The 17,955-nt window shown below is 41.6% G+C and overlaps 1 protein-coding gene across 1 annotated transcript; it reads left to right on the plus strand.

Moving 5' to 3' along the window:
* Positions 1-1,265: 1,265 nt before the first annotated feature.
* Positions 1,266-17,935, plus strand: LOC106575255 (uncharacterized). Its single transcript, XM_014151648.3, has 3 exons — positions 1,266-1,723; positions 8,577-9,332; positions 16,750-17,935. The coding sequence occupies exons 1-3, from the start codon at positions 1,441-1,443 to the stop codon at positions 16,953-16,955; spliced, it is 1,245 nt and encodes a 414-aa protein (XP_014007123.1). The 5' UTR covers positions 1,266-1,440; the 3' UTR covers positions 16,956-17,935.
* Positions 17,936-17,955: the final 20 nt, after the last annotated feature.

Below are 17,955 nucleotides of genomic sequence, written 5' to 3' on the forward strand. Positions count from 1 at the left end.
GGGTGGCAAAGTACCGTTCGAAAAAGCTGGCTTCCCTGTCTGTCTTGTGGATATTGGTGACCAAGTTGGATAGTCCCTGTGCCCTAATGATGTTAAGGATGTCTGGGACCCACTTCCCCCCGTTCTCACCTGCTTTATACAGGGTGCTGCGTTTGAGTCGCTCCATCTGGCTCCCCCAGACAAAGGTGAACATCATACGTTCTATCTTCTTGCTGGTTGCTCTGTCTGGAGGAAACACCCTGCCTAGGTACAGGAGAATGGGGAGATCGATTGCCTTCAAGAGCAGGATCTTAGCCGTCATTGTGAGGGACCGAGCGCTCTATTCGCAGATTTTCTGTTGGACATGGTAGATGGTCTCCTCCCAGCTGACGGAGCATTATTTTACTGCAAACTGTAAATTACTTTAAATAAGTGTTCGCCAACGGGTTAAATGTGTTGTAATTTCTATAAAAATGTATTTCTATGTACTTAAACTGGTATTATTGTTTTCAAGTAAAACACTTTTCAAGGGCCATAGATGATCGTAGACAATACTGTTATCTTCCTGAAAGTACTAGCCCATACAATGTCATATATATATATATATATATATATATATCATCTATGGCCCTTGAAAGGTATAATATGACAACAAAAAACATTGGATATGGTGCTTTTGGTTTTCAGCATAAAATGGGATGACAAAAGATTTAAGATGAGAACAGAAAGTCTAGAATCCTCCATTTTATTTATTGAGCCTCAATTTACCTGTTTACTGAGACCTGTCTTAGGCTCAGCTAAGGCTCTGTTAAATACAGTAAAGGGTGTGGACTGGATATAGGGGTGTGTTTGGATGAGAAATGTTGCATGGAATGTTTTTACAGCCTTATTTGGATAAGAGCGTTTCCAGTAAGTGATGGTGTAAAAAAGACTGACCATATTCTATATCTATGGTAAAAACAATAAGCATATGTAGTAGAAATTAACAACATTAATAAAGTTTTCCTCAAGATCTTGAAACTAATACAAGCCCATAGTTTGTCTGAGGTTAAGATTACTCCAGTGCTAAATCCTTTATTCAAGTTGATAACCATTAACCATAATAAAAAACATTATTTACTAAGTTATTAAACAATGATTCTGCAAACAATTGGAATAATTCCTACTGTCAGAGAATACACGAAATTCAATTAGTGCTCAAAGATTTGACTAAGTAATGCGCCTTTTAGTCTCCACGCGGTAGGTGGCGCTTTCTAGTTTTTTGTCTATCTAAAATCTGACCGGATGCGCGCCCAAGAAACAACACAGTTATCAAAGATGGCGAAACATTGATAACAAGAAGCCACATGTTATTTACAAATATTACTATTTCGTGAATAAGCTGCTGCAAAAAAAACGTTCAGAATCTTCATAGCTAGCTAAGTAATTGTGACCGGTAAAAAAAAAAAACAAGGGTTTAAAATGTCTGAGACGAGTGTTTTACGTCAACGGATAAGCTCTGTCATGGACATTCTAACCTCCGCTGCCGTGACAGAGATTTGCAAATTAGTAGAGGATTGCTGTGGAGCGTTAAGTGTAGAAGTCTCTCAAAGCAAAGAGCAAATCAAAATGCTAGAGAAGCAACTCAGCCTGACCGAGTCGAGGTACAGGTCGGTGAGTTGCAAAGAAGGGCAAACGCTTGTTACCAGTGGTTCATCGAGAACCAACAGTCCTTCCGGCAATTCCCCCGCGGCTGATGATGAAGGTGGGCTATCGATTTGTCACTGTCTTTAGGGTTGCCAGGTTGCTAAAAGGGTGGGCCTAATCCTGAATGCTGATTGGTTAAAACCGCATTCCAGCCGTTGTCTATTTAAGCAATAAGGCCTGAGGGGTGTGGTATTTGGTTAATATACCACGTGTAAGGGCTGTTCTTGAACTGCCTGGATACAGCCCATAGCCGTGGTATATTGGCCATATACCACAAACCCCAGAGCTGCCTTATTGCTATTATAAACTGGTTACCAAGGCAATTAGAGCAGTAACAATACATATTTTGTCATACCTGTGGTGTAGGTCTGATGTAGCACGGCTGTCAGCCAATCAGCATTCAGGGCTCGAACCGCCCAGTTTATAATCCACAAGTTGCCACAGGCATTTTAATGTCATAGATTTAGTCAATTTACTCTGTTCCATCTGACTGCGATCCACTGTCTCAGCAGCCCAGCCAGGCAATTTATACACTTGGATCTCCACTATAAAAAGCATCTAGACATTATCTCACATTTCTTTCAGACTAACATTATGTTTTCAACAGCGGAGATTTGTATATACCTTGCTGTCTGTCTCTCCGACATTTGCAAAATTGTTTCAATATTCAAATTCGATCTCCTGCTGTCCCATAGTAATGAACGTGTCTGGACGAAACAGACAGGCAGGCAGTGTTTCTCAGCCAGTCGAAATCATGAATCAACTGGCATCATTTTTATTGATATATATATATATATATGATTTATTTATATGATATATATATATATGATATTGATATATATGATTTTTTTTTTTTTTAACTATTGAAAGAAAAACGAAAAGGTGCTGCTAGTTTGCAGTTTGAAGTGATTGTGTTAGCTGTGTTGTTGGCTAGCTCCTCTGAACAAGTGTCCTGACGAGAGAGCACATTTTCTATGCCAGGCAAATTGCACCTCATTAGCTCGTTATGGATGTATCCAAATAAATGTCACTAGAAAACAGCTTAAACAAATGCAAATGCGGCTACGTTGCTGTTAATCTGGCTGCACATTTTGACGTGACTAAATTAGCCTTAGTTGGCTATCTAGCAAGTAAGGGATAAGAACATACACAATGAAACATTTAGAACAAACAACTGGGTCACGTCCATAGATACAGAACAAAAAGACTGATCGACTGGGTCACGTCCATAGATACAGAACAAAAAGACTGATCGACTGGGTCGTGTCTCTAGTAACCGAACCAATAGAACAAACGACCGCCCCCGGCTTGGGTAGCAACCCTAGATTTGTGTCGTCGGGACTATCTTGTGGAAAGATGAAATAGTATGAATAAATGTATCAAAATAACATTTTAATGAAAATATGTCAATCATTATTTGAATAGGTTGGTAACCCGTTGTATAAAAGTGATAATGCCCTCAAAGCCGGTGTTTGGAGGATATATTGGCACGGTTTGCAACACCCCGTGTCAATCTATCCTCCAAACACCGGCTTCTCAGGCATTATCACTTAAATGACTACTTAAAATCAGCCAAAAAGGCCTGAGAACTAGCTCCAGCAGCAAGAGAGGAGTTGCCATATTAATCCAATAGGTGTCTCCATAATGAATCTAAATCCAACTGCTTTACCTTGTTCTCTGCATTTCTCCCTTTGTTATTGGTTCATGATAGTGAATGGTTAAAACGTATGTTGTTTTTTCGGAACATTCTTGTAAAATGGTATTAATACAAGGCACATTGCACTAAAATAATCATATTTTCAACTGGAGTATAGAAATCCAAAAGCTCCAACAGTTTGCTTTTTGTCATGTTTTATGAAAAAATAAAAGAATGTGTGGCTGCAGACTTCCATCCCTCTGAACAGCCAGTAATGGAGTTAATAGGTTCCTCTCTGTCCTCACCTCTGCTTCGCTGTGCACAGCTTTCTCTCCTCTATCTGGCCAATGCTAGCTAGGTTACGACATACAGGGCTCAAGATTAACCTTTTTCATCATCCCAGAATCGTCCCAAATTGAAGATGAACTGTCCCAAATTTAAAATACTTATTAAAAAAAAAAAAAAATGTAATTCTCCATATGCCGACATGGACGAAGGTCATTCACAATGATTTAATAGGCTGTCATGACTTATTTATCTAATCAACTGACTGTTTCATTGTTCCCCGATTTAAATGAATCATGTAACAATTAACTCATTAGGATTTGGGGCACCACGAGAGTGGTTGTTTAAAGACTTACCATCGCCTGAATTAAACTCTAAGTCTTTACCTATCACATCCATAAAACAGTCAACGTATTAATCATAACCTCATCACAATTTTGAACAGTCGTAACCTGCATCTGCAAAAAACCCAGCCTTACTTATGATTCAGTAGTACACAAATTGGTTTATTTATTTACTAACTAACTAAATGGTAACACAGGATAAACATACACACTTAATACATTAAAACAGGTCACTAGCGGTCTGACGCAATATGGCGGCTTGTTACAAAGGAGATGGGGAGGACGAGAGAGAGGGACAGAGACATAATACTTTGGAACATTTGGAAACTACTCTCACAGTTATCATATACTTTACACACGAACTGCCGCCCATTTGGAGTAAGAAATCATGAATGTATTTACGTGTAAATGTCTTGGTTTTTTGTGGATTTTTGTCGGAACCAGGCCTTCTTGGAAAGGGTGTTGGGCATTTGTGTGGCACGCTTGTCAGGCTCTGATTGTCCAAAAGGAGTCTCCACGTGTCTCTTCTACTGTTATTCTTCCATTCACTCTGGAGGATGATCCTTTGAAGATAGGCTAGCCAGCCGTGTCGATGGTTCCCATGGTGGTGAAGAGAGTAGCGTACTACGGTGATTTGAGAAGAGTAGTAGAATGGTCCCACATAAATTTACTTTTCTAGATACTTAGGACAACTAATCATATCACTGATTATCCGAGAGGTGACGTTATTGTCTCTGCCTCGTGTTGAGATTTCAGAGTTCGAACCACTTTGGACGTGAGCTGCAGCTCAACGCCTCTCTGGTCTGATATGTTAATTCTTAACCCCTCATTTTATACAGTTCTTCATAAGGGGCAGTTCATGAGGCTGACACGCTCTCTGATCTCACTCAAGGGGTCGGTGACTACTCACTTGTACAAAGTTATAGAAACAATTTCCTTTTATAGTTTGCTAAGATCACATCCCTCTCTTAAAAACCTCTTAAGTATCGGACCCTTTTTTTCCATTTTCGCCTAAAATGACATACCCAAATCTAACTGCCTGTAGCTCAGGACCTGAAGCAAGGATATGCATATTCTTGATACCATTTGAAAGGAAACACTGAAGTTTGTGGAAATGTGAAATTAATGTAGAAGAATATAACACATTAGATCTGGTAAAAGATGATACAAAGAAAAAATCATTTTTTTTTATTTTTTTTTATCATCTTTGAAATGCAAGAGAATGGCCACAATGTATTATTCCAGTTTAGGCGCAATTTAGATGTTGGCCACTAGATGGCAGCAGTATATGTGCAAAGTTTTTTATCCTGATCCAATGAACCATTGCATTTACGTTCAAAATGTTGTCAAGTCTGCCCAAATGTGCCTAATTGGTTTATTGATACATTTAAGTTCATAACTGTACACTCTCCTCAAACAATAGCATGGCATTCTTTCACTGTAATAGCTACTTACATTTACATTTAAGTCATTTAGCAGACGCTCTTATCCAGAGCGACTTACAAATTGGTGCATTCACCTTATGATATCCAGTGGAACAACCACTTTACAATAGTGCATCTAAATCTTTTAAGGGGGGGGGGGGGTTAGAAGGATTACTTTATCCTATCCTAGGTATTCCTTAAAGAGGTGGGGTTTCAGGTGTCTCCGGAAGGTGGTGACTGACTCCGCTGTCCTGGCGTCGTGAGGGAGCTTGTTACTTAAATTGGACAGTGCAGTTAGATTAACAAGAATTTAAGCCCAAATCAGATATGTCTATGTCCAGGGAAATGTTCTTGTTACTTACAACCTCATGCTAATCACATTAGCGCACGTTAGCTCAACCGTCCTCACGGGGGGACACCGATCCCATAGAGGTTAACCCCTTGGTGTGTGTCGGCAGTTTTGTTAAGCAGGCATTTCAGTGTAATGACAGAGGGTATCACGTCTGTGCAGACGCAGTTGATGAGCTTATTTCTCGAGTCAGTTGTTCGTATGGAGCTAGGATTGTGTTCGTGTTTCAAACATGTTCTCAATTGCCGTTGAAATGGCAGCAATGGTATGAGAACCAGCATATTCTTGAGCATGTAATACGACTTTCCTCAGTACAAAATCCTCGTTGACCCACTGTGCTGTCAGACTCAGCATGCTCATGGGGCTGACATCGCTGGTCCAAATGTCGGTCGTGAAGCTAATCGCAGTGACGTAGCAAGTCACTCACGGATGTGCGTTTATACAATACTGTATAACTCCGGGAGGGCAACATCTAAAAAATAGCGCCTACTTGGTAGTGTGTACCAGGGCTCGAGGTGCTCGACCAGTCGTTGAAAGCAAACATCACCCACGACAGAGAACGGTTGATTGTCAAGGGCAATTAATTCCATTATCTTGGCGTTAATGGATTTCACCTTTGAGTTGTCTCGCAGAAATTTTCTTACTCTTTCAAATGACTGCTCAAAGTTGTTTAGTTGTTGGAAGTGTGCGCTTAGTATTTTTCTGCTTTTGTTCTGTGTAGCGCTGTATTTTTGTGGCGTCATTACGTCATCTACCTACATTATATAGGTATGCACGTTAGCTTTCACGTCGGTTTTGCACATCGGCGTTAAACTAGATATTGGGCCGGTGGCATTTTTAGCAATATCGTCCGATTCCGATATGCTTACCGATATTATAAACTCAGCAAAAAAAGAAACGTCCCCTTTTCAGGACCCTGTCTTTCAAAGATAATTTGTAAAAATCCAAATAACTTCATAGATCTTTATTGTAAAGGGTTTAAACACTGTTTCCCATGCTTGTTCAATGACCAATAAACAATTAATGAACAGGCACCTGTGGAACGGTCGTTAAGACACTAACAGCTTACAGACGGTAGGCAATTAAGGTCACAGTTATGAAAACTTAGGACACTAAAGAGGCCTTTCTACTGACTCTGAAAAACACCAAAAGAAAGATGCCCAGGGTCCCTACTCATCTGCGTGAATGTGCCTTAGGCATGCTGCAAGGAGGCATGAGGACTGCAGATGTGGCCAGGGCAATAAATTGCAATGTACAGGATGGCAACAACAACTGCCCGAGTTAGACCAGGAATGCACAGTCCCTCCATCAGTGCTCAGACTGTCTGCAATAGGCTGAGAGAGGTTGGACTGAGGGCTTGTAGGCCTGTTGTAAGGCAGGTCCTCACCGGCAACAACGTCGCCTATGGGCACAAACCCACTGTCGCTGGACCAGACAGGACTGGCAAAAGGTGCTCTTCACTGACGAGTCGCGGTTTTGTCTCACCAGGACTGATGGTTGGATTTGCGTTTATCGTCGAAGGAATGAGCGTTCCACCGAGGCCTGTACTCTGGAGCGGGATCGATTTGGAGGTGGAGGGTCTGTCATGGTCTGGGGCGGTGAGTCACAGAATCATCGGACTGAGCTTGTTGTCATTGCAGACAATCTCAACGCTGTGTGTTACAGGGAAGACATCCTCCTCCCTCATGTGGTACCCTTCCTGCAGGCTAATCCTGACATGACCCTCCAGCATGACAATGCCACCAGCCATACTGCTTGTTCTGTGCGTGATTTCCTGCAAGACAGGAATGTCAGTGTTCTGCTATGGCCAGCGAAGAGCTCTGATCTCAATCCCATTGAGCACGTCTGGTACCTGTTGGATCGGAGGGTGAAGGCTAGGGCCATTTTCCCCCAGAAAACTCAGGGAACTTGTAGGTGCCTGGTGGAAGAGTGAGGTAACATTTCACAGCAAGAACTGGCAAATCTGGTGCAGTCCATGAGGAGGAGATGCACTGCAGTACTTAATGCAGCTGGTGGCCATCTCTGTCACATGAAACCACTCTCATGTGCGGTGTGCAGTCAAATATCAGGTTTGGTCGGGGGTTTGGGCTTTGTCCGCTCTAGGATTCTAATTCTACAATCAATAGTGCAGGTTTCATATAGCGAGAGAAATTTAAGAAGTAATTTGCAGTCAATAATAATAATTTTAAATATGAATAGAATAAACAATATAAAATCCATGTTTATTAAGTACAACCTCTGTAGACGTTCTCTCGTGGACAGACTACATAAACAGAAATGATACCGTAGATGTCTTCGTACTATGGGCACTGATAGTTAATGAGCAGGAATGGTTCTGGTGCTTGGATTTTTCCTCACTATTTTTTGGGGGACAAATCACGATTTCACAGGTGGATAGCATCTTTAGAATTTCGGGAGGGGACTTTTGGCCCGTAACTTGCAAAGAGAGAGGGTGGAGCTCCTCGTTCTTGTTCCTCTCCTTATTCTAGTATCTCTTCTCTTAACACGTATGGACCCAGAACTTAATCGAGCAGCGGACCAATTACGCAAGACTTGAGTTCTGAGTTAACAGAGATTACTGAAGACAAAGTTGCTCGCTGTACTACCCTTGTGTTTTTTATGGATCATTAGTGTTGTTTAGACCAAAAATGAGCTATGCCCTCTCCATTATAATCATTAGAGTCAGATTGCGGCTGTTGGTAAAAATGATTGACTATTATATACGCAAACTGTTTGGGCCAATCAACAACAGCACAGATGAGTGCAAAATCCTGAACATAAGATAAATGGGGTCTAAGACAGCCTATGTCAGATCATCAGTACCTAGCTCATCAGCTTGTAACTTCTAACTCATCTTTTCTCCTTCCCTTCAGATTTCCAGCAGTTCATTGTCTCTGAGGAGGAGTTTTCCCCTGAGCAGCAGCATTATAAGCAGGATTGGAGCCCCAGTCTGGGGCAATATAATTGGAACCCCATACAGATTAAAGAGGAACAGGAGGAATTCAGCGTCATCCAGGAGGAGGAAGACTCAGTATTCACTCCTGCCTGGGTGAAAAGTGACTATGATCAGTACCCAACTCAGTCCTCACAAACCCAAAGTGAAGAATACAAAGACACAATGGCCTTTACTGAAGAGATCAAAACAGAACCTAAGGAAGATGATTCCTCAGAGCCAACCAGTGACTCTCATCCCCAGTGCAAATTGAAGAAGACATGGACAGAAAAAGGACAAAGCTCGAATGGTGGAAAATCCCTGGATCTGAAATCACCAGTGCAAAGGAGAAGTCACACAGAAGATAAATCATTTTGCTGTAGTGATTGTGGTGAATGTTTCACTCAGATGGGAACACTGGATTCTCATATGAGGACCCACATACGGGAGAAATCGTATCACTGTCAGGATTGTGACAAAGTGTTCACTCGGCTTGACCGCTTCAAATTGCATAGGAAGGCCCACACAGGAGAGAAACCACATCGTTGTGGTGAATGTGGCAAATGTTTTTCTCAAGTTGGATATCTGAACTATCACATAAAGACTCACACAGGGGAGAAACCTCATCGCTGTCATGATTGTGGCAAATGTTTCTTTCGAGTTGGTGAGCTGACACTTCATAGGAGGATTCACACAGGTGAGAAACCACATCGCTGCCTGGTCTGTGGCAAATGTTTTGCTCGTCCTAGTAATCTGAGTTCTCACATTAGGATTCACACAGGGGAGAAATCTTATAGCTGTCATCATTGTGGCAAATATTTTCGTCATAAAGGTAATCTGACAACGCATATGAGGATCCACACGAGGAAAATCACATCATTGTCGCTATAGTAGCAGATCTTTCAGCACTGGCGGTAGTCACATGAGTTCATATGAGGATAATCACATGAGCGATAAACTATATTGCTGTCAGGATTGTTGTAAATATTTCACAAATTGTTTGAATCTGAATCGGCTGGGGAGACGGAGAGGAGAGACCACATTACTGCCACGACTAGAAAATATTTCACGACTGCCTTTTTTCGACATCGTGTATGAGACATTCACACGGGAGGAATCTTACAAGTGTCTGTCAAATGCATTGAATTGTCATCAGAATACACACTGAGAAGAAACTATTTAGGCTAAGTGATGATTGCTTCAAAACAAAGGCTTAAGCAGACACATGGAGAGAATGTACGGGAACATGATTTTGCCCTGTGTAGGGAAGGGCATCAGACAGACAAGTTACTATTGTTCATAGATTTTAACTTGATTATATTAGTCTCCTTTTATAACTTTCCATGTGAACCCTGCCAGGCAATCACTGCACAATATCTGTCAAATAAATTGGTCCAACTATAGTGATATAATTATCTTGATCTGATGAAATCCACATTGATGCAAGCTGTAAAAGAGTCTAGCTCAAACGGTCACTTAAACTGGTCCTATTGAATCCAGTAGAAACCATAGATAACAGTTCAGCCCACTAGACACCAGTAGCCATTCTCTACCTGAACAAACTGGATTTTCACCTAGGGAATTGATACATTGTTTATGCATGTATAATACCTACTTCGGTGTGTAGTTATTGTGTGTTTTGCCACCTATTGAGTACCGTCTTCCTTGTAAATCATGATAAAACATTTTATGGAAAAGTTTGAAAGTGTGGGAGCCCTGTTCAAAAAATGAAGAAAAAAAAAATTCAGAATCACTTCGAGGTCCATGTGTTTTGTAACTAGTATAAGATATGTTGATAATAATCATTTTAGCCTTTTATTCATTTTACAGTTTCACATGACTAACTTTGAAATAATTACACTTGACCCGGAAGTGCTTCATTACTCTTGTTGGCTTCACGGGTGACGGAACGCAACACAAGCTAGCCATTGGCATTATCTGAAAAATGTCTAAATTGGAGTTGTTGAGAGTGATTTTTAACCAACGATGTACAGGCGCTGCGGAGGAGATATTCAGAGCCGTTGCAAAAAACGATATCAGAGTACCAGGACAACGTTTATCTATCGAAAGAGGACAACCGACGTCTACAGGGGCTGCTTGACATCATCCTGAAACCTGAGATAAAGTTGTATAGAGCAGGTGTGTTACTTTTTTTTTTTCTTTTTTCCTCCGTTATTCAACATTCATTCTAGAAACATTGACAATGTTGGTTTAATTCGGTTAGCAGGAATCTAAGCAACATTATTTTTATGCCTAGGCTACATCTAGCAAGCTCACGCTGGGTCACTAGCAGCCTACCTCTGCATCATTTATAGCCTGAACAGCCGCTTGTGATCGCTGCAAGGTTATTACAGTTTTGTGATTTAACATTCGTTTTTTGTTTTGATTAGAAATGTAGTTTATTTGGAGTTAGTTTGACTTGTTTTGCAAGTTTTTATTTTGTTTGAGTTTTGATAGGTTACTAAAAACAAAATAAACATTTCTATGTGTGGAAGGTCAGGAGACATTTTGTTGTTGGCCTATAGTTTAGTTTTTTAGGATGTCATGTGATGGGCCTGGACCGTAGACATAACATCTCTGTATCTGTGTCACGATGGCATCTGTGAGAGAATGGGCAGTGCCGTTGAGGTCATCTCGTCTAAAAAGTCAATTTTCTTCTTCATGAGTAAAATTCATAGGCTGATTATTCCTGATGACCTGGCATCAGGACTCCAACTGGGTCATCAGGAAGGAACAGACAATGAATTGGGAAGTTGATGAAATCAAAATGGCGAAAGTCCTCAAAGACACTGCCCATGCTAACACAGGCTTTTAGCCAGTAGAGACGACTCCATACAACTTGAGGGCCAGGACATAGGTTTGGTTTCAATTATAAATTGAAAGGATAAGCGCCTAGACTGGTCAAAGAAATATGGTGGAAGAAAACTGTTTCCCAAGTTTACACCAATCCAATGTCTTTTTAACTTTAGTAGTAATTGTAAGAATAATGAAGTACCTTAACCCGACAGAGAGGGAAAAAGTCATGGCATATTTTACATGTTATGTTTATGTAATATTAAACATATACAGTGCATTCGGAAAGTATTCAGACCCCTTGGCCTTTTCCACATTTCGTTACATTACAGCCTTATTCTAAAATAGATAATCATTTTTTCCCCCCTCAATCTATACACAATACGCTATAATGACGAAGCAAAAACATTTTTGCAAATTATTAAAGGTAAAAAACGATCACATTTTCATAAGTATTGAGACTCTTTACTTAGTACTTTGTCGAAGCTACAAGCTTGGCATAACTGTTTTTGGGGAGTTTCTCCCATTCTTCTCTGCAGATCCTCTCAAGCTCTGTCAGGTTGGATGGGGAGCGTCGCTGCACAGCTATTTTCAGGTCTCTCCAGAGATGTTGGATCGGGTTCAAGTCTGGGCTCTGGCTGGGCCACTCAAGAACATTCAGAGACTTGTCCCGAAGCCACTCCTGTGTTGTCTTGGCTGTGTGCTTAGAGTTTTTGTCCTGTTGGAAGGTGATCCTTTGCCCCAGTTTGAGGTCCTGAAACAGCTTTTCATCAAAGATCTCTGTACTTTGCTCTGTTTATCTTTCCCTCGATCCTGACTAGTCACCCAGTCCCTGCCACTGAAAAACATCCCCACAGCATGATGCTCCCACCACCATGCTTCATCGTAGGGATGGTGCCAGGTTTCCTGCAGACGTGATGCTTGGCATCCAGGCCAAATGGTTAAATCTTATTTATCAGACCAGGGAATCTTGTATCTCATGGTCTGAAAGTCCTCTGGGTGCCTTTTTGCAAATTCCAAGCGGGCTGTCATGTGCCTTTTACTGAGGGGTGACTTCCATCTGGCCATTCTACCATAAAGGCCTGATTGATGGAGTGTTGCAGAGATGGTTGTCCTTCTGGAAGGTTCTCCCATTTCCACAGATGAAGTCTGGAGCTCTGTCAGAGTGACCATCGGGTTCTAAGTCGCCTCCCTGACCAAGGCCCTTATCACCCAATTGCTCCGTTTTTGGCCGGGCGGCCAGCTCGAGAGAGTGTTGGTGGTTCCAAACTTCTCCCATTTAAGAAAGATGGAGGCCACCGTGCTCTTGGGGACCTTCAATGCTGCAGCCATTTTTTGGTACCCTTCCTCAGATGTGTTCCTCGACACAATGCTGTCACGGAGCTCTACAGAGAATTTCTTCCACCTCATGGCTTGGTTTTTGCTCTGACATGCACTGTCATCTGTACAAAGTCTGTTTTTACATCCAATGAAAATGACAATTCCTCAATGTATTTTAAAAAAAAAATCCAGCTCTCACCCTTTTCGATAACCACTCAGCGTGAAAAGTGTCATTCTCTGATCCAGTGGAAACATAAAATAGGCCTAGCTGATTACTTCTTGTTCCTTGCACAAATAACCTACAGCTTGGTCTGCATGGGAAACTTAGGGCCCAGATCATTTTTTACAGTGTTGCAAGGAACTTCAGGCTGGACCCAAGTTAGTAGTTGATACAATGTTTCAAGTTCGTTGCAGATAGGCCATGCATAGACAATGTGATTTAATTTGTAAGTCGCTCTGGATAAGAGCGTCTGCTAAATGACGTAAATGTAAATTTATAGGATATTTATTTTTAGCAGCATATTTTTTTGTGTGGGCTTTCTAGTCTATTTTTACATTGTTGGCAATGGAAATAAGTTATTTTTTAGTTTTGTATAATTTTCATTTAGATACAATTGACTGACCACATGACAATGATTTTGAGATATGAAGATGTTATTATAAATGAAATGAAACAACTGTTCCACGAAAATGTGCATATGAAAACCATAACTGGCACACAGATCTGCTGAAATGGTAAGATAAATGGTCATTCCACATGAGAAAGGTTGCCTACTCCTCGTGTAGCCTATTACTGGCAACTTCAGGAGAGTAATGGCAGGAGCTGGAGGAGAATAGTTGGGTCAGGTTAAGTTTTTTTTTTTCTTCTGGTAATCTTGGTCTTTGGCTCCCTCTTGAGTCATTAGTGTCTTATTTAATCAAACAGGGAGCTTAAAGCATCAGACAAGCGCAATGCATATATCGTTGATTCTATTAAAACACATAGGGTGTGTCTGGTCCCGTGTGGCTCAGTTGGTAGCGCATGGGTCGTGGGTTCGATTCCCACGGGGGACCAGTACGAAAGGACAAATGTATGCATTCACTACTGTAAGTCCATCTGGATAAGAGTGTCTGCTAAATGACTAAAATGTAAATGTCTATATGCACATACATTTGAAAATTTCAACCAATTGATTGATATTTGTTTGGGTCGGAGATAGCCCTACTTAGGTCAATTCTTTTCCCCCATTGTAATGTTCAAAAGAACAGCAACTGAATGCCTCGATGCCTGACTGCCTGCTTTATACAGCAAGCCACAACCACGTGACTCATGGTCTGTAAGAGCTAACCATTTTTGTGAACGGTGGTGTACCTAATAAACTGGCCACTGAGTGTATATCATCACATGTATCTACAGATTAAGATCTGATCGCAAGATGCAGCTTCCACCACCACACAGAAGAGACCTACACCAGAGGATACCGAAATTGATACCTCAACGAAGGAAACCAGGTCATTGAAATGGGTGTGTGCCGCATTCATTGCCACAGATCTTATGCAGCGGGCCGGCAGGAAATGCAACAAAAAAACGCAGTCCAGATTGCTTTTGTTCTCCCACTTTTCTGCATCAAAGTGGACAGGCTAGGGGAAGGTCATTGTTACACCTGACAAAGAATCACATCACGGCATCCTTGTGATTCCCATCTGTCCCATAATTTGGTAGCAGTGCTCACGATTAGGTTTGAGAGCGTAGGTCTCATCAGCTTTTGGACAGAGGTAATGACAACCTGTAAACCTTTATTGGTCTGGGCACTTCATCTTGGGCTCTCCAAATGTCCAGGGTATGGATTAGCCCAGCCACATAAAAGCAGTAACCAGTGGAGCTAGCATGAAACGGTATGTTTGTTAACGTTAACCGCCAATTTGACTTACAGCATAAACTGATGTACACAATATAGTATGCGCTTGCTTTTTAAATTATGGTGAGACATACCCTGCAGCGCAGGAACATTGCTGCTCCATTTCATTCTCGATTGTCAGCTGGTGGGGTTTTTCTCTCTTACTGGGACCGCTAGGCGTTTGACTCTTAGTCCTCATTTTATTTAATTCAGACAGAGCCTTTTCATCGTTAAAATATAACCGCGTCACCAACGGTTATGGATGAAGACCGTCATGAAAATTAAAATGTGTGGAAGGAACAGCTGACTGAAGACGGGACGGCGGGCATTTTGTACGTTTAACGTGTTAACTTGTTGTTTCTCCTTGCTGAAACAACCAAGGTGTTGTAGAAAACAAGTCTACAGTTGCCTAGGCGACACCCCCCTCCATGCAGCACACACATGAATGGGCTTGGAATCTAACCCTGTCAATTTGACTGGTAAACGCATGGGTACACTTACAATGGCTGACAGGTATTGTGATGATCCATGGTAATGTACAATGTTCATTCAAATGATGTTAACTGATGTGGCTCATGCAAAGTGTGCTGTATTCACTAAAGCCTTGCACCCATTGATCAAATTTTTAGCTACACAGCCAGCTTAAACTCTTCCACTAAATGTTCCATAAACCAGGCTGGACCTGTCTTAAATCCATTTAAAGACATGAACCGGCACTTTGACTAGTAAGTCTTTCGCAAACCTCCTACTTTTGACTGGATGTGTAAATGTTTACTTCATACATGCATAATCTGATCATAATTACTTTTTTTTTTACCTCAATTAAGCACAAAATCTGTAGTTTTAAAGCAACTGTTTTTCTGGATGCTGTGCTGCGCCCTTTTCCCCCACGTGGGCCAACCCCTAGCAATTTGAGTTCTAGCCAATGAGCTTCAGCCCCTCGCCATTTGAGTGACAGCTAACAAGTTGCACACACAGCAGAGGAAAGGTGTGGTACACGTCACATAGTATGCAATTTTCAGGGACCACTTTCTTTCCTATATAAGAGATAAGTATCCAGATTTTGGGGGGGGAACACATTTATCCCCTTTTCTTAGGCACTAAACTACTACCATATATTCTTCCATAAAAAAAAGTTAAACTGGTACCAGGCTACCTTCAGACGAGGCTCGTGGGCGTCCTAGAGTGATTGGTCATCCAAAATTCCATGACCGTCACAGCCCTGTCGGATATTAATACCCGTTACTTACATATTCCGATATGTGGCGTTAGTCGGCTGTACCAAACTGGAGTTTATCCTATAGCTTTTTCTCCATCTTTTTAAATATTGAGCTAACATGCACTTTTACTTCCATGACTGATCAAAAACTAAAATGCTCTCGTCTCTCTGCAGCAGACATACAATATATTGATCATTATGCTTGGAACATTGAATCACAATACATATCGTATCGGCACCTAAGAATCGTATCGTGAGAAACCTGAATTCCCAGCCCTAATGCCTACCCAACGAGCAAGCTCCACTGGGTCACTAGCAGCCCACCTCTGCATAATTTGTAGCCTGAACAGCCACTAATGGTCGCTGTTTACCGGTCTGAGAGTTCCACTATCATTTAGAAAGGCATTGTACATTTGCTAGCACACTCATTTCCCTGCTACCAGAGAGTACATTAAACATCCTCCATTCAGACTGCAAAAGACGCCGGTGTCCTCTTTACTAACTTAACTGGATAGAGGCAAAAAAACAAAAACGGGCAGAATATGCCTCCTGTCTTAATGAAAAACTTTTCCACAACAACAGCACAGATCAAAAGTTCAAGGCCATATCCTCTGAAGTCAACAATTATTTGATTTGGCATTGCACAGTTGCCTCTATCCCTTCCATAGATTTTTAGCTAGTTGTGGTATAAGTTTGCTGAAGTTTGTAACTACTTTCAAGGTGAGGAACCAACTTGCATTACGCTGTAAAAGGCTGAACCTATCCTGTAACAGAGACCCCATTGTCTTATGTCAGTTCAAAAATCACCTACACTGTCGGTTAAAGGACGAGCACCGCCTGACAAGACAATTCAGAAACCCCTATCTTATCGGCTTTTCAGTTCTAATTCATCCTTTTTCCTTCAGCTTTCCAGCAGATCATCGTCTCTGAAGAGGAGTTTTCCCCTGAGCAGCAGCACTGTAAGCAGGAGTTGAGCCCCAGTCTGGGGCAAGATGACTGGAACCCCATACAGATTAAAGAGGAACAGGAGGAATTCAGGATCTTCCAGGAGGAGGAAGAATCAGTATTCACTCCTGCCTGGGTGAACTCAGTCCTCACACACCCAAAGTGAAGAATATGAAGACAAAATGGCCTCTACTGAACAGATCAAAACAGAATCTAAGGAAGAGGATTCCACAGAGAAAACAAGTGACTCTCAGCCCCTGCGCAAATCGTAGAAGTTGGCTATCTGAATTATCACGAGGATCCACACAGGGGATACATATTTAGCTGTAACGATTGTGGCAATTGTTTTCATTTTGGCACTTGTCTGAAAATCCACATGAGGATTCACACAGGGGAGAAATATCGCTGCCAGGTCTGTAGAAAATGTTTTGCTCAGTGGTGATCGGGAGTTCTCACGTTAGGATTCAAAAAAGGGGGGAAGCCTTATCGCTGTCATTAGTGGCAAATCATAATCCGACTACGCATATGAGGGAAATCATATTGCCGCTTTAGTAGCAGATCTTTGAGCACTAGCGGTCACGTGACAGATGAGCGATACACCATCATGCTGTCAGGATTGTTGGAAACGTTTCACGAATTGTTCCAATCTGAACTGGCATGTGAGGAGACCAAGGGGAGAAACCACATTCTACCATGACTGTTGCACAGCTTTCACAATTGTCTGTTATTTGACATTGCATATGGAAATTCCCAGGATAAATCTGTCATGCTTTAGTGCCAGAAGTACATTGATTTGTCAGAGAATACCCACTGAGAAAAAAAAACATACGTCAAATGATTGCTACAAAGCAATGCCTAAGAAGACATGTGGAAAGAATGCGCAGAAACATGACTGTGCCCTGTATGGGGGAAGGGCATCAAACAAGTTTGAGGCACATTTTGTAACTTCTACCTGTGAGTGGCGATGAGGATATGACTGGCTGTTAGTAAGACTACCAATATTGTTTATAGTTTAACTTTCAATGTGAACACCGCCAGACAATCACTGCACAAGTGGGCTCCTATCAAAGCTTGTTGGTGGAGGGATAACCTCCATCTTAATCTGTCCTGTATCAATAAACTCGTTCACAGCCCTTTTTCTCCCTCCCACACTTTAGCGGTGGTTC

Source organism: Salmo salar, chromosome 17, assembly GCF_965601325.2.
Source record: "Salmo salar chromosome 17, fSalSal1, whole genome shotgun sequence".
NCBI lineage: Eukaryota > Metazoa > Chordata > Actinopteri > Salmoniformes > Salmonidae > Salmo > Salmo salar.

What these genes read in the sequence shown, in the direction of transcription:
- LOC106575255 (XM_014151648.3), top strand. Translation starts at nt 1,441, where the DNA reads ATGTCTGAGACGAGTGTTTTACGTCAACGGATAAGCTCTGTCATGGAC. An exon ending in CCCCGCGGCTGATGATGAAG is followed by an intron (nt 1,724 to 8,576) that starts GTGGGCTATCGA and finishes CCTTCCCTTCAG; the next exon opens with ATTTCCAGCAGTTCATTGTC. An exon ending in TCATAGGAGGATTCACACAG is followed by an intron (nt 9,333 to 16,749) that starts GTGAGAAACCAC and finishes TTTTTCCTTCAG; the next exon opens with CTTTCCAGCAGATCATCGTC.